The 23,785-nt window shown below is 38.7% G+C and overlaps 1 protein-coding gene across 2 annotated transcripts; it reads left to right on the forward strand.

The window, feature by feature from the left end:
• The first annotated feature begins 288 nt into the window (after positions 1 to 288).
• On the forward strand, positions 289 to 23,289 carry LOC103137228 (putative tyrosine-protein phosphatase auxilin). 2 transcript variants are annotated; one of them, XM_007550876.2, is made up of 17 exons: positions 289 to 444; positions 6,595 to 6,644; positions 6,901 to 7,049; positions 8,541 to 8,663; positions 9,787 to 9,920; positions 10,145 to 10,339; positions 10,563 to 10,680; positions 10,961 to 11,040; positions 11,173 to 11,366; positions 13,353 to 13,718; positions 14,402 to 14,545; positions 14,975 to 15,076; positions 15,797 to 15,934; positions 16,017 to 16,352; positions 16,856 to 17,004; positions 17,325 to 17,501; positions 21,373 to 23,289. In XM_007550876.2, the coding sequence occupies exons 1-17, from the start codon at positions 311 to 313 to the stop codon at positions 21,475 to 21,477; spliced, it is 2,694 nt and encodes an 897-aa protein (XP_007550938.1). In that variant the 5' UTR covers positions 289 to 310; the 3' UTR covers positions 21,478 to 23,289. The 2 variants fall into 2 exon arrangements, with proteins under 2 accessions (XP_007550938.1, XP_007550939.1); XM_007550877.2 differs by having other exon boundaries at positions 14,402 to 14,470.
• Positions 23,290 to 23,785: the final 496 nt, after the last annotated feature.

Raw genomic sequence — 23,785 nt, forward strand, 5'->3', positions numbered from 1 at the left:
TTGTCTCTAGGCAAACCTTCAAGTTGATTAGCAAGTCTAGTGGTTATAAATTAAACACTGTTAATTTGCACTGTTGAAGGATTGTAAAATGAGACACTTAATAAAAACTGGTTACTGCTGGTTGTCTGAAGTTTTTACCTTTAGACAAGATTAAGCTTTATTCTAATCAAGTTGTCGTTTAGATGTTTTGTTTTTCTCACAAACGGCCAGTGAGTTGCTTCTGAGCAAATTCACACCAGTTTGTGAGTCGGTCTGGGATTTATTTACTTTTACTGGATTCATGTTTGCTAAATGTTCTGTTTTTTCAGATATGGACGCTGGCTATGGAGGAGGGCTGTTGGACATGGTGAAGGGAGGAGCTGGCAAGTTCTTCAGCAACTTTAAGGACAACTTAAAAGACACTCTGAAGGACACCTCCACAAAGGTCATGCATCAGGTCGCCACGTAAGTGAACACATCACTCCTGATGTGGAGTAATTTTTCGACTCCCTGCATGAATATACAGATCTTCTGCCCTTATTATAATCAAAGCATATATTTTCTCCTACTTTCAAGTCTTTCTGTTTTCATTCCGATTTTGTGTTATTTTTAGCTTTTGTGATGCTGCCGTACCACGCACCTAACAGAATACACAATCTATTTCAAGGAACTGAGGAAATTTCAAACTGAAAAGCCAATCTAGAAGACTTTTTGACCTGAAATTGTCTGAGGATTTTTGATAATCTTTGCTGTAGATTTCAGCTGGTTAGAATTAAATATTGTTACATACATGAATAATGGGTTTTGTAGAAATCACTCTTGCTTAATTTCTACTCTTTATTTTGAAGACATTACTTTTCATATTCATTACATCTCAAAATGCCTCTTTGTTTTCTAGATGAGGGAACATCCATCATGTTGGATATAAAATGATATAGTACAGCTGTAAATATCATTTAATACTGTTGATGTTGATTCTGGAAACTGTCTGGAGTTTTCAGTGAACAATGACATAAAAATACACATAGCTAAACTCTACTTTGCATGCTTTGTTTAGTTGTTTACAGTAAGTGTCTGCGGGAGCTTTAAGAGTAGAAATGCCCAGTGTGGATGGAGCGGGGGAAACGAGAGGTTGACACGGCTGGGTTGTTCCAGTGTGTTTGTGCACAGGCATCTGCTCTGGGCAGCACAAAACAGCCTCTGTGTAATCACAAACATACACTCACACATACACACGGATCTGTATGTGTCTTGACTCAGCACATTTTATGGTATTTATCCCCCTCTCGTGCTTCCCCTCCTCCAGTCATTCTGTCCTGTTTTCATCTCAGCTCCATCTCTCTGCTTCTCTGTCTTTCTGCTGTCTTTTTCTCCTCTTCTGGCTGAATTATTCATGTGAGCCCATTGTGCCAAATGGCCTGTGCACTGCTGATACTAACGTATTCATTTCATTCAGGCCATGCGTGCAGCGGTGTGTGTTTGAGAGGAGTGTATAGGTATTTGTGAGTGGGCGGTCATAAAAATGGAGAGGCGGGTGCAGGAGAGACAGAGAACAGTTCAGAATATTACAGAAATTTAGAGTCACTTATCAGAATTGCTGTTGTTATTTTTGTCCCTTTGTGCATCTGAACGCAGGTTGTACACTTTGAATACCTGAGGACAAAATTTAATCCTGGACAAGACATCATGATGATGATGATGATGATGATGATGATGACTACGACGATGATGATAATGCACATTTTAACTTGGAAGCCAAATGATACAGTCTTCAACTTTCGCACTTTTCTCAAGTTACAACAGCATTCTTTATGTGCTAGAGACCAACACAAAGCAGTCCATAAAGAAAAATGACACGTAGTTTTCTGCATTTTCTACAAGTAAAAATCTTTAAGGTGTGGTGTGCATTTGTATTCCCTCCCCCAGTGTTATTTGGGTCTACTGGTTTTCTGCAAGCATTTCTATTACACTTTGTGTATTATTGGCCAGTAACGTCAGTTTTGGTCTTCTCTGACCAGAACTACTTTCTTTCATGTCTGCTATGATCCATTCATGACTTGTGGCGATCTTTAATCAGGATGTACTTCTTTCATTAACAGCTTCCTTCTTGCCACAGTTCATCAGAGGATATATTTCTGGAGGGCACGACTCGACAGGTTTTCTAAACCTGAGCCGTTAAACTCTGCCTCTTCTCTAGAACTACCATGACAAAACTGGTTTACAGTTTTATCATGCCGTTTCTTTTTTCACATTATGGATTCAACCATTTTATGTGAGATGTTCAAACTTTGGGATATTAGTGTAAGCCTGCTTTAAAATTCTCAACAGCTCCATCTTTTTCTGTCTGTGTTCATTGTCATTTGTAATGCTGTTTGTTTACCAATGATCTAATATATATGACTTTACACTACATGACTCCTGAAGACAAATGGTGGCACTAGATTTTATTTTGGGGGTTGAGATTAAAGGGGGCTGAATACTAGCTTGCCACATTTTTCTGATTTTTACTAGTAAAAAAGTTTGAAAACCACTTGTTGGTTTCCTTCCTCTTCATAAATATACGTTATTTTGTGTTGTCATATTATTTAATGTCCCAACAGAAAACATACAGTGTGCAGTTGCAACATGACAAAAGGTTGGGAATCACTACACAAATATACACAGCAATTCAAAACATTTCTGTGAAGTAAATGTTACAGAAATGTGAAAATTGTTTATACGTGAAAGGCATCAAAATCTAAACTGTAAATTTAAACCTGTTTCAAAATAAGAATATTGTTTTTGTGCTTTCTAGAATTGTAATATTTGTATGAAATTAAGGAAGATAGTATCAACAACTGGACTATTACTGGACTGCATGGATAGTATTTGTTTTTAGTAGTAAATCCTCAAAGAGTTGACATTTGGTTTTAATTTCCCTTAGTTGTGTGCTGAAGATGTGTATTTTTAGAAGAAATTTCCCTTTGAATTTTGACTGAAAAGACATTCACTGGGAGGATCCATTCTCAGCATGCCGTTTTTTTTTTTAAACCAAACTGTTTTGGCAAAAAATGACATGTTCTGAAATAACCCAAGTCATTATATTGCTGCCTGTCTCCAGCAGCCATTGGGCAAATGGGAGGGTATACCCTGGACTGATGAATATTTAAACAAGTCTGAGAGAAAGCTAAACTAATCTGCACATTAAATATTCCTGTTCATATTTAAGCTGCACTGTGGGGACCTGTTTGAGACTCTTTCATAGTCCATCTACAAAGCAAAAAATCAATAAAAACAAAGACGGTAACTGACCGTCTGAATCTGAGTCCTCGTCTTCCTCTTTTTGCCCTGGATGCTCTTCTTCATGAATGACCTGCTGGCATCCAGGGTACTTCTTAGCAGTGCTTTTTATTTTTCAGTTTCTTCATGACGGTTGGCAAACGTATTGATGCATTAGCATCTCCCTTTGGTAACAGCTTTGCAATACAAGCCATTAAAATGTAGGACGTTTGCATACTGTTCCTAAAATTTTAATTTATAAAATAATTGGTCATCTTCTACTATGCAGAGTATCTGTTACATTCCTGTAACATTATTGTGCATCTGCCTTGCTTGTGTACAATATATACCCGATAAATGACACTTCAGCATTGTCTCTCCTCTCATCTTACACTGTGGAGTATCGGCTGTATATGTAATATGATATTTCCTTCTGTATTTCTCATTAGGAATCATAAACCTGTTTTTTGGTTGATTGGCGCTCTATGGGTCAGCGGTGGAGCTGTGGCACCCTGTACAGACGCATTTAGTCGTCAATGCAGCTGAAAACACAGGAAATAAAAAAAAAAAAACAATGCTGAAATGAAAGGCAAATGAAATTCAAAAAAGCACAACAAACCATAACTATTTATATAGCTGACTGTGTCACTAATTTTAGTAAAAGTTTAAAAACGTCTCTCTGGCAAGATATGCCCACACACCTCTGTTAGACATCTATGCTGTTTTTTCAGCGTTTGGGATTCTAGAAATATTTTCTAGTCACTGTCTGTCTCGGGTGCTTTTTTATTTTATTTTTGTACCTCCTCACGAACTCTGCCTGTGCCAATTTGCAAAAATAACATCCCTGCAACTGTTCAGAGAGAAGTCGTGAGCATATTTGAATAAAGTTAAACTTTTCAGGCTGCAGTCCTTACTTTGCCTCTCATTTGACGCCCCAGTGACGCTCTTTAGGTTGCTGTGGACCCCAGTCTCATCTATATTCAAAGCAACACAGCCTCTTTGTTTATGTACCTGCAAGAACAGAGACTCTGCTGTAGACTCAATCTGGGCCAAGTATTAAACAGTTTCATTTTGAGGAAACTTCAAATGAGTTGGGATGGAACACATTCATCCCACCAGACAGAAACGCATCAATCTTCCTCTAAATTCATGCTGTTATTCTTTTATTTCGTTTTAACTTGTTTCTAATCATCCTGGTTTTATTGTCTTGTTTTTCTTTTACTCGTCCGACATAAACTGTTTGAATGCTTGGAGTTTTCAAAAAAGTGTGGTAAAACAGATTATTTGAAGCTAAAAATAGAACCGTGTTGACTTGAACCAAGGTTAGTTTTGAAAGAGAGGAGCTGTCTTTTTCTTTTGCACTCCACGTTTTGTAAATAGAAATTGGGTCACAGACTCGGAGTGCAAATATTCAAACAGTGTTTAGTTGTTGACGCATCACACTTGCAACAAAATAAAAAATAAAAAAAACCCAGATATTTTTGGAGCGGAGTAGAATGAAGGAACCCAGATCAAAGATGGGATCTAACCCACTCTGTCTTGATTTGTGTTTCTCATCACTCTTTATAAGCAGCTTTGCAGATGTGCAATTTGTTCTAAAACTGTTTCATGCTCCAATGTTTACTTCCTAATCATAAAATACAAATTACAACTGCTGTATGAGTGGAATCATTTTTCAAATGGTGTCTTTGAGAAAGTTCGCATCCATCCATCCTTCTGTACATACATCCATTCATACATACATAGATCCTTCCATCAATTCAGTCTTCGGACCATTTTTCCATTAGTCCATCAAAAAACATGTAATCTTTATGAGAAAAAGTTGAAACCTTGAATATACATCGGAAGTTTGGGAAAAAAAAGTTTTTAAAAGTGGAAATTCAATAATATAGATCTGAGTATATGATAATACAGCTTGTTGTGACATCATGCAGACATTTCCACTGGGTCCATATGTCAGCCCCATGACATATGGACCCAGTAATTCAACCGAATTACTGTGAAAAATAATGGTCTATTGATGAAAAGGAGAACAATGCAATTTTAAAAAGTGTTTGCCATAAAAACACATTTATTTTAGGATTTTAAATCGGTTTTCAGGTAAAGAAAGGCTTTTGTAAAGAAGCTCCACAGGATTTTCTCATTATGCTACAAATGACTCAGTTATGCACATAGTTGGCACTCAAAATTTGTATTACTGTCCTGGTGTCATCTGCTGAAGTTAAAGCTCTATAATATCAAAGACATGTCAATCATGTCTCATTCATCATTATTGGGTCCATGCTGTTTACTGCAATTTCTCTAGTGCTGCAGTGGTGGATTATCTGTGTGTAAACAGTGCAGCTACTCCCAATTATAAAAAAAGAAATATTACATAGAAGAACTAAAATGAAAGGCAATGGTGTTTATTCAAAGAATTCCCTCATGGCGTCCCTTTGATGCTGAGTAGCCCGGTGAGCTGTTGTAATACTAGAAAAAGTCAACTTTTATTCACCCAGACTCACATGTGCCTCTGCTGCTCATAAACCTATCGAATCTAAACGTTAAGATTTGAATTTCAGGCAACCCGATGCTCTGACAGTGATTAGCAGAAGCCCAGATAAACCTACTGAATGCTTAAAGTTTAATTCCTGACCTTGTCTTTGTGTTCTTGCCAGTTTGTAGACGCGACATTTGACCTCCTCTATGGATTTATGGAATCGGTTACCATGTTTTATTATGACCATCTGACACTCAAAGTCTGATCATTCCCAGAAACACAGGAATATAACATTTCATTCAATTAAGATGATGTAGAATGCAGGAATGTGCAAAATAATTCACACCCCATTTCTATGTTTTGTAATATTACAACCACAAACATCAGTGTATTTTATTGGAATGTTATTTGGTAGACCAACACAAACAACAGAATTACTGTGAAAAATAATGGTCTATTGATGAAGAGGAGAACAATGGAATTTTAAAAAGTGTTTGCCATGAAAATACATTTATTTTAGGATTTTAAATCGGTTTTCAGGTAAAGAAAGGCTTTTGTCTTCCTATGAAGATTGTTTTTAACTGGACATCAGGTAGAACTGCATAACGTTTGCAATATTTATATTGCACACACATATATTGCCTGCGACAGACTGGCGACCTGTCCAGGGTGTACCCCGCCTCTCGCCCGGAACGTTAGCTGGAGATAGGCACCAGCACCCCTCCCGACCCCACTGAGGGACAAGGGTGTTCAGAAAATGGATGGATGGATGGATGGATGGACACATATATTGCGATGTCTATGTATATTCATAATACATTGTCCAATTCTAATTAGAAGTTTTAAAAAATGATTTTAAAGCCTTTTGTCTGTTTCAGGTACACTAAAGGAGAGCTGGACATTGCGTATATTACATCAAGGATCATAGGTAAGATAAAACTGGTTTTTAATTAACTTACTCTTTGTCTTTGTTTGACCTTCCTTTGTAATAATGATTTACATAATCATTAATATGACGATGGAGTGCAGAACGAAGTCAGCAGAAAATGTATTGTGTCTAAACATGCATCAACATACCATTGATAATCATTCTCTAATGGTGACCTTTTTTATATTTTAAGTTTTAACCGTAATTATGCAAAATTGTAAAGTAAAAATTTTCTGAGCATCTCTTTTCCTTCCAGTCATGACGTATCCTGCTGAGTCAGTCCAGATTGGCTACCAAAACCATGTTGAGGACATCCGCTCATTCCTCGACAGTCGTCATGCCGACCACTACACAGTTTTCAACCTTTCGCAACGAAACTACCGTGGCGCCAAATTCTCGAACAGGGTTAGTGTGATTATGTCTCGTATGTTTTATATGCTTGTTTTGGTTATTGGTTGCTGTGGCACCGAGTTTCTTTGAATATAAACAGATTAATTTGCTTTCTGGATGGTGGCAGAGTGACACCAGAAGGACCAGCTGTTCAAGTCTGTTAATTTCTCCATATCAATACAGTTTCCTCACGATAATTGACACTTCAGGAAAGAAAGGTACAGAAACATTTGAATAAACAAAGAAATAAAAAGACAGTCTTTGCTGCAATACCGCTTGTTAGACTCCCACTAAAGAGCAAAATGGCAAAAAGGTGTTACCAAGTTTTTAGTCTATATTTTCTTCCCAAAGTTTATGTATAAAATTTAATATAACAATGAATACGTGTTACTGAAGTATAGAACATCCTTGTAACTTGTATTATTTTCGCAGATTATTTCTTAACATGAAACTTTTTTTCTAAACTTGATAAATATGCTGAAATTAAACACTGGATTTTTCTACATTTCTCAGTGCATTATTATGCTTCAACTATTAAATATGAATTTGTGGCAGTGGATATGTTTTTTTTATATTTATGTTTTCCTGATTTATACTGTGATATATTAATATATTAGTATTATATATTGATATACTAATATGTCATATGTTACTAGAATCAAAGGACATGTGACAGCGCATTAGTTTTTTACACCTCTGAGGCGAGAACGTCGTCGTCTCCTTTCTTCTGATTTGTGAGACTGATGTTAAGATGACCAGCAAATGACCTGCTGTTACCGGGGACATGCTTTCTGCCTCCTAAAATGGAGCTGATTCAGGTCTCAATATGGGGAATGTTACCTGATTAATCCCTGTGCTATTGTCACAGCACACTTTTAGTTAGATAAATTGACCTTTATTTGCATAAAGCTGTGCAAGATTCCTAAAAATGGCATTTGTTAATTAAAAAATCTTTGTATTTATACTTTCTGTTGCTTCATTGATAGTAATAAGAGAAAATTGTTGATTATTTTTTAAGGTGAATTCACCACAGCATTTTTTCTAAAGAACTTGTGTTATAGATGATATCCAAATACGACAACTGAGCCATTTTAATATGTTTTTTTTTTTTAGGTTTTTTCGTCTCTCCCCATGGGGTCTTTCCTAATGGCATGCAGCACTTTTGCACAGCTGGGTTTGAATTAAAAGTTAAAGTCTTCATGGGAGCTCTCTTAATAAAATACTGCCACCCTGCAGCAGATAAAAATCGAAACGCTGTGGAGCATAAATACTTGTAGCAGATGACTCATCATGGCAACTGTTGTGTTGTTTTGCTCTGTGCTGCAGTTTCTGACCTCCACCTCTCCCTTTCCCTCCCCCCATCTTTTCATTTTCCCAAACTGTTCATCTTCCTTCTGCCTCCCTTTTTGTTTTGCTTGATTTCATCAACCCTTTTTCTCCTTGTCTTCTAATCTCTCTCACTCTTTACTGCTCGTTTCACCCCCATTTTGTCAAACCCTTTTCCAGGTGTCAGAGTGCAACTGGCCTTCTCGCCAAGCTCCTAGCCTTCACAACCTGTTTGCTGTGTGCAAGAACATGCACAACTGGCTCAAACAGAACCCAAAGAATGTGTGTGTCATCACCTGTTCGGTAAGATGCTCAAATCTCTATGTACAACCAGACTTTCAGATGTAGTTTTGAGTAATACTAAATACAGTTTTTACTTCCATTGTGCACCAAAAGAGTAACTCTGAAAATCACTTTGCACTCTGCTAATTTCTCATACCCTCACACACACACTGTGGTGTGTTTTGGTTCAGAGTGTGCAAACTGTCTCTGCTCTTATTTAGTGACAGAAACACTGGCATGTGGGGGGAGATGTTATTGCCAAGCTGCTGTGGTTTGGCAGTGGCTTGGCAAACTTCTCCCTCTTTGCATAATCTCCACCAAATTTGTTTCTCTTTGAAGACATTTCCCACTGCTTCCAGTCCCCAAGAGGTTTGTGCTTTACTGCGACCTAAAATAAACTGCAAACAAGTTATACTGGAAAGAAAACAGTCAGGAATTTAAAACATATGTTAATATTTTATTAGGTGGGGATGTAATAATGCATTCAGCTTACAAGATGAGGCAATACAAAAGAGCCAAAACATTTTTTTTTACATTTTGTTCTATGCAAATAGATAAAATGTTTCATGATTACAAACTTTCTTAAAGAACCTCTGTCCAGTGTAGATTCAAAATATTTTTGGATTTTTAATTCGAGATAAACACACTCCAGACTCATCAAAAACTGTGAAGTAGCCCTTTAACATTGCAACATTGGGAAGGCCAGCTCTGTCTTAGGAGACAGAAGAACTTTAGTTAAAATATGAAAACGTCTCCCACTTCATGCATCAAACTGTTGTAGAACTATAGAGATCCTTCAGTGACAGACTGCTGCATACTAAGTACACAAAGTAGGGTTATAAGAGATCCTTCCACCCATCAGCTGTAAGACTACATAACCAACAACACTATATTGTTTAACCTTCTTTATTCTAACTAAAAGTTAAATGTAAGGTAAGGTAATTTTATTTATATAGCACATTTTCAGCAACAAGGCAACACAAAGTGCTGAAACGTAGAAAAAAAGTGGCTCCAAATGATAGAGATGTACTGCTCTCCTTTCAGACTTCCTGTTATCTGCTAAAAGTCTTGCCCTCTCCAAATAAGTAAAAGTCAGTTGTAAAGGGCAATAATTGTGGAAGCTGTCTGCTTTGTGTGCACACAGGATGGCCGTGCTCCCTCCGGCGTTTTGGTCTGTGCCATGTTCTGCTTCTGCCACCTCTTCAGCCACCCAGTTCCTGCCATGCAGCTGCTCAGCGCCAAGAGACCAGGATCCGGACTCTGGCCCTCACACTGCAGGTTTGGATCCATGAGCTCTGAGACGGATATGAAATAAATCACTTTCAGTGTAATAAATCTGTGATTACATGAGTTTCACTTTTAAATTCAGTGGAAGGATATTGAAAGAGGTCACTGGAATCAAATTATTTAGGAACAAATACTTTGAATGAAATAAAGAATGATTTTAAGTTTTTACACTGTAAATCAAACTACATTTTTCTGTAACTTTTATTTCCATACAGGTACATAGGTTATGTATGTAGCATGGTATCAGAGAAGCCCACTCTGCCGCACTCCAAGCCCTTGGTGATCAAAGCCCTCACTATGAGTCCAATCCCCTGTTTCAACAAGCAGCGCAGCGGCTGTCGGCCCTTCTGTGACGTCCTGATTGGAGAGACAAAGATCTTTACCACAGCTCAGGAATACGAGAGGATGAGGTAAGAAAAAAAATAAAAATTCTTACTTTCTAAACAAGCTGACAAAAACAAAATTAAATCGTTTTTGGAAGAGTAATGTCATGACATGTAAGTGCTTTTGTGTCGTTGCTAAAAATTAATTTTATTTGACTCAGAATGGTTTTCACTGTCTAAAAATGTTCATCTATGCTATACTGTACCATCTATACTATCCCCAAACTGTTCCTGGTTCCCATTTCATCAGAGAGCACAGGATCCAGGAGGGGAAAGTTGTTTTCCCCCTCGGTGTGAGTGTTCAGGGAGATGTTGTGGTTTCTGTCTACCACATGAGGTCAACGATTGGAGGGCGTCTGCAGGCAAAGGTAATGTTCCTTAGATTCCTGCAGCAAGATCCATCATAGGAAACTAATAATCATAGTAAAGGACACTAAGGAGTGTAAAATCTTCAACAATCTAATCAGTTGTCAGTTCTGTTTTTAGGAGCAGTGTTTGTGTTTGTATGTCTGACTGCATGCAGTGACATACAGTAATAACCTTAAACTTATTTGCCAAAAGAGTCTGCAATGACTTTTTAAATTATTCTTGTTTCAACAATGTGGAGCTGGCTAAAAATTAATCCTTGTCTTGTTTTTTTTTTGTTAGGTGTCCAACACTCAGATCTTCCAGATCCAGTTCCACACTGGCTTTATTGCTCCTGGAACCACCATGTTAAAGTTTAACAAGTGAGAAAGAAGCTTCATATTTGTCCCACTTCTATGAGATAATCTAGTAAAAAAAAAAAAATCATTTTTATTATTTGGAAAAATAAGTGTGACCACTCATTTCCTTTGCACACGCCGTATAATTCTCCGTAGACCGGAGCTCGATGCCTGTGACTCCCCGGAGAAATATCCTCAGCTGTTCCATGTGATCCTTGATGTGGAGGTGGAAGGAGTGGACAAGCAGAAAGACTTGACGCCACCGTGGGAGCAGTTTCCCTGTAAAGACCTGAGTCCCAGTGTGCTCTTCTCCGGCCACCAGGAGCATCAGGACGCATTGGCTATTGCAGGTATTCAAATGCTAGTATTTAATCCATGCTACATGTGGATTAATAACAAAACTGAGACAACAATTACTCTGGCAACTAATTAATCTGACAACCTTTTAGAGCAGGAAAGTTGAAAAAAAAAAGTAAAATGGTACTGTTTTTTTATTTTATTTGAATTTATACAGTATTGTTTGTACAGAAGTTGCTCTGTGTTCTTTAATATACTGCACACAGTAAATAAATTGGATTTAATTGAAACAATTTTTTCTTCCTTTTTTTCCTAATTTCTGATAATTATTTTGGTATCATTGGACATGATTTGAGTGCACTTTCAAATTAACTCATTTATTTTGACTTTGAAATTACATAAAATTACAACCATTGCCCCGGCTACAAAATAAAGCAACCTATCCTATTTTACAAAGTCATATGAAAAGATTTGTCTAAAGCTGTAGCTTAAAATGAACACTGGGCTTGTTGCTAGTGTATCACATGCTTCTTTTAGCTTGTATTGTCAAAACTCTATGGTGTACTTTTAAAGTAAATTCTTTTATGTTTTTGTCTTTTTCATTTCCATCTCTGTGTCGACTCAACTGTAACATCTGTTTATCTACGAGCAAAAATGCAAAAACAACTATCTTATATCACTACAGCTAATTAGTACCAATTTCTTATGTTAAGCTAATTTAATGCAAACCTGAATTTGATCCAGAAATTAGTGAAGAATGATTAGATAAAGTCTAAATCAATCTTCCAAAGTATTCTAAATTATCTCATTTTCAAAAATTCTACATTTGTTCTTTGTTGTGCACTTTCAACAACATATTAGTGCCTTCTTGTTTTAACAAAAATAAACTGATGTGGCCAATTTTTGTTCTTGCAAGATGAGATGGAGGGCTTGGATCTGGAGGGTAAGAAGGAAGCAGTTCGTGGATCTATTTAAGGAAACACACAGTGGTCATAGTTAACGAGGGCCTGGTTCAATTCAATCCCACTCATCCAGGAACTAGATTAAAATATCGACACATACATTTTGTGCTAATGGAAACTCTGTTTGGCTCTTTACTTTTATGATGTGCATTGATTGAATTGAAATTAAGCCCATGTTGTTATTAAGCAACATATCACTTTGGTAGAAACGTTCAGCTACCTAGGGACTTAAATGGATAATGAAAAACAGTAAAACCCGTCCACTGAAAGCCTTTGTGACAACAGCAGACAGTATTTTTAGCTTGTATCCAAAGTCAGAAGCCCTAAAACTACATAAGTTCCCTCTAAAAGTCTCCTATGAAAGCAAAAAAAAATAAATCTGTTTGTTATTCTACCAAGGTGAAATATTGCTCTTGGTTTACACTAGCTCAGGTCGACTAAATGTACGCCCCAAACCCAGCTAAAAGCAAATAGATTGAATACATTAAATTATTCCAAAGTAAAGCATGTTGTCTTCCTTTATTAGGTTAGCAGTTAGATAATCCTCAGTTGGTCCCCTTCTTTCCTCTTGTCAGAGTATTGGACTTGAGTGGTAACAGGTCCATGATAACGACGTGTTCTGGGCATCACAGAGGGTTTCAATGGGACCGAGCAATGGCTCTGCTCTAAGCAGAGGATAGAGCTCCTGGTCTTATCTCTAAGACTGAAATCTGCCTTCCTGTTATCCAGCAGCTTACTTCTACAGAAGAAACCTTAAGAGTACTAAATCAGAATCTCTCCTCTATAAAGCAACACTTTTTCCTACTGTTCAATCAGACCTTTTTGTACAACTGTTTAAGTGCACAGTAGATTAGCTGCTGCTTGTAGCAACTATAACCTTTGTAAGCTCCCATTGTTCTCCAGTTTATTTCTGCCTCAGTTCCTCTTAGCCTGCTTTTTGCCTCCGTCTGCTTTGTGTGGAGTTATTCCCCGTGTATCTGCTTCTATCTTGTCCACACGTTGCATTGTCTAACTTGAACAGATTTTTCTTAGGGCTTCCTACCTAAAGCGTTTTGTTTCTATCATATCCCACCGAAGAACCAAGTCGGCAACACGGAGAAGGTCGGGCCCATTGTGAGGAGAGCGAGCCCTCCGATGATGAAATGTTGTCGCTGTCGAGCCAGCGAAGCAGCATCAGCGCTGCCTCTCAGAAACCAGAACCTGCAGCTCCAGTTCCTGCCGCACCGGCACCCACTGAGGAAGTGGACCTTCTTGGCCTGAGTGGGGAAGACATCAACCGCCCGTGCCCCTCTTCTCAGCCTGCAGCGGCTGCAGCCACTGACCTCCTGGGAGATTTGTTTGGGGCTCCGCCGCAGCCGGCCAGTGCGCCTTCATCCACCCAGTCCACTCCGCACAAAGTGGCCCCCAATTCTGCCTCACCGAGCCCGTCCCCTGCTCCACCAGGTGAAACGCTTGAAAATACATTCAACTTAAAAACAAATTTTAGGGGGGGGGGTGGAAAAACACATAAAAACCACAGTTATAATTTTTAATTTAGAAAATGTTTAGAAAACAGATTTGGATGTTAGGTGAATGTTTTGATTCTGTTGGTAATTTGCCATTAATAACTTAATACATTTGTTCTTACTTGAACAAAGTAGGAAACTGAAACTTTATTTAACAATTTTCAAAGTCTGAATAAGTATGAATGAAAAATGTTGTAAGCAAACATTTTTAAGTTGCATCCTTTAAACATTTAACATTTTGTCTGGTTTAACATTTTGATCATTTTATTTTTGGACTTAATAAAACATGAAATGAAATACTCATCTTTTTGTTGGCCCATTGCTCCTCTTGAAAGAGTATTTCAAGCTGAATCCACTGATCTGGTTTAAATACTAATATAACTTTTGGATGATTCTAAATTTATTTGGTTTATCTAGTTTAGTCCGTCCAGTCATTCTAACTCTCCTTGATAACATGAAAACATGAAAAAAGTTTAGTTCTTATAATGTTTTGTTGTTTTTTTTTAAAATTACTTATTATTACTTTTTAAAAAGTTACTTAAGTCCCAAAGGAACAGATTATAACTTTAAAATAATCATTTGTCACAGAATTGGGTTAATGATTCGGGTTGTGTCCTGCAGCATTTCATCCTTTTGGAACAGCTCCTATCCCTAAGCCTCAGGAGATGATGGGCTCATTCCTCGGACCAGGTAATGTGGGGCAGCCAGACCCCTTTGTGCATGCTGCTCGTTCTCCATCACCCACCCTGCAGCCTACAAGCCTGGGTAAGGCATGCTTCTGCTGCTTTGCTGCCTTTTCACACACAAGTCATGTTAGGCATGTGTTATAGTATTGCTGTGCTGATTGCAATGTTATGCATTGTTCTGCTGCAACGCTTTTCTAGATTTTTTTGTTGCATTATGCAAGAAATGTGGTTTCATTAGTTATGCAGTTTATGTTCTGCATTAAATAGTTTGCATGCTTACTTACAGTTCATATATTTAACTATTTTATTTCCAGCACTTTCCATTCTGCATAGCAACTCAACCTGAATGTATTTACATTTTGTGATATTGCTAATTATTAAATTAGATTACAAAACAAATTAAAAAATGTCTGCAAAAGCCTTATAGCAACACATGTCATTTGAATCATTTTGTATTCTGGGTTCACTGTGTGCTCTTTCTACGGCCAACCTTTATGTGACCGTACAGGCAGAAGCTCCCCTGTCCCACCCGCCACACCTACCGTCAACATTCAGCAGCAAAATGCCATGGGAGGTTGGGACTGGAACAGACCTGCCACCACAAGCACAGGTACACACACAACCACTCAAAACACTGACGGACAAACCAGTTTTTTTGCTACTACTAAAATCCGTTGGCTAAGCAACTATCATATATGTGCACTGAGACATTTGTCTACATTTACAGGAGACATCATGCTGAATTAGTGGAAAGTGTGCCTCTAAATATGTGAATTAAAGATGTAGCAAATGGCTTTTCAATCTCAAAGAGCAGCACTGTTTGCTGTCACCTGTTGAAACCACAATCTACGCCAGACAATTGTGGCGTAGATTGTCTGCTGAAAAATCTGGAATGTCAGTCCTTTTTTCTTGAGGATTTTAATATTTCTCCAAACTGTACACTAAGCTGTCTGTTTAGTGTACTGTAAAGCAGTCTTGGGATCTTTGCTCTTCTATTTTAAATAATAAATCACTCATTGATTTAGAAATAGCATCACAACATACTTTTTGAAGTCAGATGTTGATCGCTCCTCAAGTACTGGACAGTGGATTTCTGTTAATTCAAATATTTATTTTACCTCATTAATTGCTTCCACATTTCCTGTGCGTGAGTCTGAGAAGAAGAGATATGCAATCTGAGAAAAAAACATTTGCAAAATATTTCCATCTGCTGGATTTGATTGGCATGTTCTGCATTGTTGAGTGCAACCTAAGAAATGGGAGGGAATTAAGGTTGCACAGTTTCATGAATTCTTTTTTTTTTTTTTTTTTTTACAATTTTCTGATGTAGGGGGAGGTTTTGGTATTGGCAGTCGATCAGCCACTACCAGTCCGACAGGTTCAGTCCACAGCACGCCCACCCACCAAACTAAGCCAAACACCTTGGATCCATTCGCCGACATCGGAAACCTGTCTGGAAGCCTTGGAGGTCTGACTCCAAAGATTTGCTCTAAATTTTTTGTCACATTTTATACTGGCCAGTTTACCACCATTTCTGTCTTTACCCTCAGGTGCTTCTGGATTCTCCAGCAAGCCCACCACTCCAACAGGAACAACTCCGTCCTTCCCACCAATGGGTTCCCCGTCGCGGCCGCAGCCGTCCCCTCAGCACACAGGAGGCTGGCAGCCCCACACGGGAGCCAACTTCTCCTCCTGGCAGCCCAGCGCCGGAGGTGGCGGAGGCTGGCAAGCCCAAGGACAGGGTCCGACTGCCCAACCAAAGCCCAGCCCCAGCCACACCTCCATTCCTCACACATCGCCTCAGAATCGACCCAACTACAATGTTAGCTTCTCGGCAATGGGAGGAGGCTCTCCGAGCGCGGGGGTCAAGCCACAGGCGGGAACGGGTAAATAAATCATGTTGACTCTTGAGCTGTACACAGTGCTGTTAGAGTGAGAGGTTGTAATTAAAGATTTATTTCTAGAAAACTTTCAAAATATAAGTTATAAAGGGTTTCGCTTGAAATGCAAAACAAAACCAAGCTGACAAAGAACTTTTCACCAGCTGGCATTTGAAATATATTTGACTGCTCTGTGTTATAATTACAAACACTGAGCCTTGTGGTACTCACAAAGTAAATGAGGTTTGTAATGAAAATGTATAATTATCCACTACCAGTCCCACAGGTTCACTCCACCTGACATGAGTGTTATTTTTTAGTGTATTTTGACAGTCATTAATTGTAATAAACTGAGATATGTTAGTCTTTGTGATGTTTTTAACATCTAGATTTCAGAGTTTTAATTAAATAAGATTCATATTTTTTACTTCTGGTTACTATATGACAACAGGTTGTGTTATTGTAATTGCAGGTGTTAAAAAGCTTTATTCCATGCTTTTGTGTTTCAGGTTGTAAGCCCAGAGCTTCGGATGCTAACTTTGATGACCTGCTGTCCGGTCAGGGATTTGCAGGGACCAAAGAGAAAAAAGGCCCCAGGACAATAGCAGAGATGAGGAAGGAGGAAATGGCCAAAGAGATGGACCCAGAGAAAATTAAGGTGCGAACACCAACAAACATAAAAATATTCTTACTCCATCTTATTTCCTTTAAGGTCTGATATTTTAAACCCATTAACTTAGAAGTGAGTTGGTAAGTTTACAAAGCAATTGGCTGTCACAGCCTCAGAGTTTTTTCCAGAATTAATGAAGCAGTCAGTGTTGGTTTTCTGCTGCCAAACTTTGGTTCATCTAATTACTCCTTTTGAGATCCACCAGAGCCAGAACTGCTGAAAGAGGTTTTGTTAATAATTGTTTCAACTCTGGTCCTTACTGGCCAATGGCGCCTCCGTCTCTGCGCTCCCTTCAACTTGTGACACAGATTTTGGACTGGATCGAGGGGAAGGAGCGTAACATCCGCGCCCTGCTGTCCACCATGCACACGGTGCTTTGGGAGGGGGAGACACGCTGGAAGCCAGTGGGCATGGCTGACCTGGTTACCCCGGAACAGGTCAAGAAGGTTTACCGCAAAGCAGTGCTGGTTGTTCACCCTGATAAGGTGAGGAACATGATTAACAGGAAAGAAAGACCCTGTGTGTGCATGAAAACCTTTTAAAATTTAGCTTAGGCCAAATTGTTTTCCTGTTAAGCTGTTTTACAATAATGTCTTATTTTGGATCTATGAAAAAAAATCAACTACTTTTACTTTCTTCAGATAAAATCAAGTTGACTTTTGGTCCTTTTTCAGCTTGATTTAATAAGACATCGCAAAATGAAGTGTTTGCATATTTTACCAAAAGTCTTCTAATTGTAGATTTACTGCAAAGTGGTTATTTTTGCAAATTAAAACATAAAATCTATTAGTTTTTTATACTAACAGCCGACTTTACAAACAAAAGTGGACATAGAATCATAATTTCATGGTGATATATGTTAATTTAGAAAAAGTAAAATCAGTTATTTCCATGTCCAGCAGAAAAAGCAACTTTAATTTGAAGATGTACTGCCAGTGGATTTTTATTAATATGTAATTTGCTGTTTTTCCGCTTTCTGCCTTGTACCTTGCTGAATATTTTATTGTGGACGACATTTTTCATATTTTACATCATTAAAATACACACAGGAACCCATCAGAAAACCTGACTGTGACAAGTCAACTAAATATAAAAAGTAAAGCAATATAACTGTTGCAACTAAACTGCTATATACTTCAATCTTAATACAAATAAAAAGTGTAAATATTGAAAATTCACATGTTTAATTGTGATACTTATTAAACACCTTAAATCAGAGGTTCCCAAACTGTGGGGCGCGCCCCCTAGGGGGGGCGCCGTGCCATTGCAGGGGGGGCGCGGGAAGCCGTTTGAATGAAAAAAACCCAAAAACAAACAAACACAAAAAAAACATGAACGCTGTATGCGCTGGGTTTTTACCTTAGAACGGCCAACTCTCTGTTATTCCTCTGTAAATTTGATGCAGTAGGGGCTTCCACACTTCCCATATCTGTGTCCTCTGTCACTTTTATCAGCAGTTAAAACTGTTTAATCCGTTGTTAACATGTGGTAACCTGTTTTTCCGAGCCGCCTTTAAACGCAACATGAGCGCTACGGCGCTTGCGCTGGGTTTACACCTGTGCGGCAGTGAAGGAGACCTGCTGCTGCTGTGCAGAGCTACGCAGGTGTGTTATAATCATGGCAGCAAAACGCAAAGAACTTTTCACAGTTTTTCCCCCAAACTGACCGACTGAGTTGAGTAAAGCTGTTGGATGCAGGTAATGTTAGCTAAAGGATGACTAGCTAGCTAATATCTATACAGCACCTTAAGCTTAACAAGTAGCCTGTAGGCTACCGATGTTGTTGTATATGTTCAGCTACATACATTAATTTTGCTCCCAAAAAAGTCGAAACCCCCCCTCGCCCACCCCCAAGGGGGCAGGGACAGGGAGAGGGACGGGGGGCCCAGAAAATGTTTAGAAACCACTGGGGGGGCGCAGGAGAAAAAGTTTGGGAACCACTGCCTTAAATAATTAAATTTTTTAGGATTATATGTCTCTAAACCTCAGAAGCAGAGGCCCCATCTCACCCTGTATGTGCAAGAGGAAGGGGTTACATTGATATCTTCAACAAAATGGATTTTTTCATGATACTAAATATTTGGTGCTAAGACAAATTACCAGTTACTTCTTTTCACAAGACAGTGAGAATTTTATTATCCTTTTCCTTTACCTGCACAAACATTTTTTCATACATGACACAAAGAGTGACAACACGACAATACAAACAACCACAACAAGAAGTACCTGAATGACATTATGGCTGAGGGATTCAAATACTTGTTTTAAAAAGTCAAACATGGAGCTTCCTTCCTGATGGACGGATTTCGCTGTTTCTTGAAGGTGGTTGACTATTTCATGGATTGTGATGTTGTAATCAGGAACAAAAGTGCAGCATTCAGATCCGATGACAGCACAAGTTCCTCCCTGAGCGGCTAACAGAAAGTCCAGGGCGGCTCGGTTTTGCAAAGCTAGAAGTCTAATGGAGGCGAGCTCATTCGACATGAGTGTGAGGGCCTTCCCAGTTTCGTTAGCTATCACTTCTATAGCCTTGGACAGAGCAGCAATCTGATCTAAAGCAGACATGACTCCGTAAAAAGGAAGAAGTGTGCCAAGAGCATTTTTAAAAGGCGACTGATTGTGTGTTCCGAGAAAATCGGAAATTCCACGTCGTGCTCGCTTGAGAAAAGTTTTCTGCGGCAGGGAGCGCGTCACCCTCATTGCTGGGACCACATATCCCAGTCCGCAGCGTCCATTGTAGTCCACCGGAAGATAGGGGTAAGCGAGGGTCCCACACACCCAGTACATGCCAACAGGAGAGGAGATGGAGCAGGTGGCTGTGCGGGAGGCCAAAGCATTCATGTGAGTCGCTCCTGCTGCATCCAGACACTGATGGGGAGCGGCATTAAAAGCTTTCCAGTCAGTTTCCCTCCGTCCTGAGCCCCACTTAAACGTGCGAAGGCAGTCCGATTGTCCCACTGGAACGTGGCCGTTGTTCTCCAAACACCAAGTGAACCTCTGAGGGAGGACAAAGATGGGAACCGGTTTGGGGGTTTGGAGACATCTGTTGCAGTTCCCACGTCCTTTTGCACAGTCAAGCGGTCTCATTTTCAAACTCGGGCAGTTGGGGTGAGAATAGGAGCTGGGCTGGTGAATGTGCATCAAGTGGCACGTGTCACAGTCCGAGGCGGGCAGGACCATGAGAGGTAAACCCTCGCCAGCAGTGTAGGGCATCAGGCCGCAGACGTAGCAGCTGGAGTTCGGGCGCAGGTGGTTGGCCACTTGCCACGCCATGGTCAGGAAAATGTTTCTGTCGTCTCTTTTTAAGTCTGGGAATTGTATGTGCTGCAGAGCTCTGGTGGGGGTTACCACCAGCATCAGTATCAGAAGCTCAAAGAAAAAATACATTTTTGTTGTGGAAGCAAAAGTCCTCCTCTGTTCATATAAAAGCAAGAACCTGGAGAAAGTCGAACATTAGTGCCACCAATAAAAGACAGATGATACCTGTAAGATAAAAAAAAAGAACAATTCACAGTGGGACTCTTGGAATAAACTGAGTTACATCTTAGGAATAAACAAAGTAAATGTACAGAAATTTGTCTTTACCTGCAGAGTCAGTCAGGATTTCTACTTTTGTTTCTGAAGCAACTGCTCCAGCATGCTTGCATCGAGGAGAAAATGCAATACCTGCCTTTATCTTATCTGTCCTCTTTTTTTACTGGACAAAAGCAGAAACAAAAGATTAAGTTTTCCCAATCAGAGGGGGTAGTGAAGCAGTCACAAGGCCCCTGATTGATCACTGGAAGAAATCGGGATATCAGGATTGTTCTAAAGGGTTAGTGACTGCTTCAGGCCAGATGGTATGAAAATGTCTGTTATACAACAGTCGTTCACAAACCCTTTCTATCATCTACCCACCAATTTTTACAACTGTTTTCCATTCTTTTGTCATAAAAAGAACAACAAAATATAATTCTTAGTGCACAATTAGTTGTAGGATATATATTTGTTCTATTTATGCGTAGAGGCTTAAAATGCCCGAGTTTGTGTGAATTGAAAGAAATTTAAAGATAAACTTATTTTCCAAGCTCTGGAATAAATGGGAAAAATATATGAAGCAATATATGCCGGGAATGAATAAGATTAACAATAACACTTTAAATTGGAGTAAATGTAGATATTATATGTGTAGTAAATTAAGTAAGATGAGAAGATGAGGTGATGCTTCCCCGTCTTGCTCACCTTTTAGATTTATCTTGTGTCCAAGCTTTCATATTTAATATTAAAGCACCATGTTTGTGTGCCAAAAAAAGAGAAAAGTAGTAGTAATACAGACTTTAAGATGTGACAGCTATTTTCCTTTGCTCCTGCTTCACAGGCAACAGGACAACCTTATGAACAATATGCCAAGATGATTTTCATGGAACTGAACGATGCCTGGTCAGAATTTGAGAGCCAAGGACAAAAGCCTCTCTACTCCTAAAAGCAAGTGAAAAGAAGTGAGCAACGTCAGGATGCTCCTTCCAGTTCTGTGTTCTAACCCCTAAAAGTGTCACCACCTCTGAAATGACTCACCATGTAACATCATCTGCCTTTATACCTGCGCTTTCAGTCAGATTGCTCCTTTTGCCCAAAACTCCTAACATCGGTGACAGCAACAGACGACCAAACAGACAAAAGAAGCGTCGCTGAACACAGACGTATGCTCTCTGTACGTACAGTATGTGGTGCAACAGCAACAAAGCTCAATGACCCCTTCCCTGACCCCTCAGATCAACTCAATCAAACCAACAGAGACGTCTGGCACACGGAGCTGTTTGAAAACAGGATACCGCAGGATAAGAGAAAAACAAATCAGGGAGCACATTCAGCAGATATTTCATCGACTGCTCCTTGTCAGAGCTACAGAGATAGCAGATGCTCTTACTGTAAGGCACAACAAGCATTTATATGCATTTATGTTAGCTGGAATGTAGAGTTTGCTCTTTGATCTGTGTGAAAATGCATTCAGGGTCTGTTGTGAAATCCAATCCATAGGAAGGGTAAATTAAAAGGCAGCAACATCAAGTTACTGTAAAATTATCTGAAGGTAGGTTTTTATTCCACCAAACATTTTTTGTTCGTTGAAATACCATCAATATGTGTTCAGCAGAATTAAGATTTGATGAGTTTTCTGAGATTTTATTTTATTATTATTTTTTTTTTTATCACTTTTGCCTTGTCAAGTTAATGCGGTGTAAAGACATTCCTGGAGGATGTGTTGATGCCATTCTTTATTTCATGATGGTGTTCCCAGGCAAAACTGTGAGTGTACTAGAGAGAACCCCATCCACGAATGCTTTACTTAAAGCAGCTACCAACATGTCTTTTTGGAAAAGTTGCTTTTCCAGATGTCTCAAACAGTTTTAAATGAGGCTTCAGTCGATAAAATAACTTTACTTAATTCCTCCAGCCCATTCCCGGTACTTCATGTAAAACGTTGGTCTTTCCTTGATGTTTGTGTTCGCCTCCCATGGGAAAACACCCACACATCCCTGCTGCCATCCCTGAGTGAGCTCTGCTCTCATGGCAATTTCTTCTCCTTGAATTTGTTGATGATTTGACACATTGCTTGTTTGTGTGCATCCTTAATATGTGAGGCTATTCACATGCAAACCAATGATGATGGCCTGTGCTTCCGTGGAGATGATAATGACTGACAAAGTAAGATTTAGAGAGACACTCACTTTTAAAGCAACTATTGTGTTTTTCTAATTCAATCAGAGCCGTCTGCTGCCCCGTCCTTGTTAACACTTTGCTCTGAGCTGATTATAAAATCACTGAATCATTTTTGTGGCAGAACTAAAACACATCATGAGTTCGTTTTTTTTTGTTTTTATTAAATTTGCAGTAATTGGTTTTAATCTAATAAGAAGCAACTTTAAGACAGTAGCTGTCTACTTAGTGAAAAAACTTCTCTGAGCTTTTTGACTGATTCCTGACGGGCTTTCATTTCTGCTAATTACATGATAATGGGTGTGTATGTTTAAAATAATTGGTTCTTAGATAAAAAAAATGTGAAAAGAAATAACACTTTTTTCTGACTACTGATTCTTTCTGTAAGCTGGGATTTGTACATTGTAGGACTGTAAAGCACTTCATGCGTAGCCTCATAAAGTAATATCAATTTGCAATTGAAAACCTGTGAAAGCACAAACATTTTTAATGTACTTAAAAAAGCAGCTGATGCACATGTTTGATCAAATTACAAAGCAATACGCCTGAATGACATAAATACATCTGTATGTTTGCTAAATGAGTTGTGCAACAATTAATCTTAGTTTTATAGCTTAATCATATCAGCCATGCTGTTTGAGTTCAGTTTGTCTTCAGCCAGACAGGCAAAATAAAAAAAAAACAATTTGCTCATATCAACACAACACATATTTGTTTCACTAAACTGATAATCCCACACAATGACTGCATTTACCTAGAAAAAGCCATGTGAGCAACCAGACGTTAATCAGGAGAAAGAAGCAAACCTAAATAGATTTTATTGGATAAATCTTGATTTATTGCACCATCCGTCAAAAAATTAAAGCAAAGATGTAAAACATTTTACACATTTTTACTGATTTTGTTTGTTTCGTTCATTATTTTGATATTACTCCATCACCTCTTGAAATTGGATTTTACCCTTAATAACTCATATCTTCAAAATAACGAGGAACTGAACTTTAAGAATTTTATTGTTTTCACTTCTTATGTGTTGTTTACTTTGATGAGACATTTGTTTCCATTTTGCACAGTTT

Source organism: Poecilia formosa, unplaced genomic scaffold (assembly GCF_000485575.1).
Source record: "Poecilia formosa unplaced genomic scaffold, Poecilia_formosa-5.1.2 Scaffold38, whole genome shotgun sequence".
Lineage (NCBI taxonomy): Eukaryota > Metazoa > Chordata > Actinopteri > Cyprinodontiformes > Poeciliidae > Poecilia > Poecilia formosa.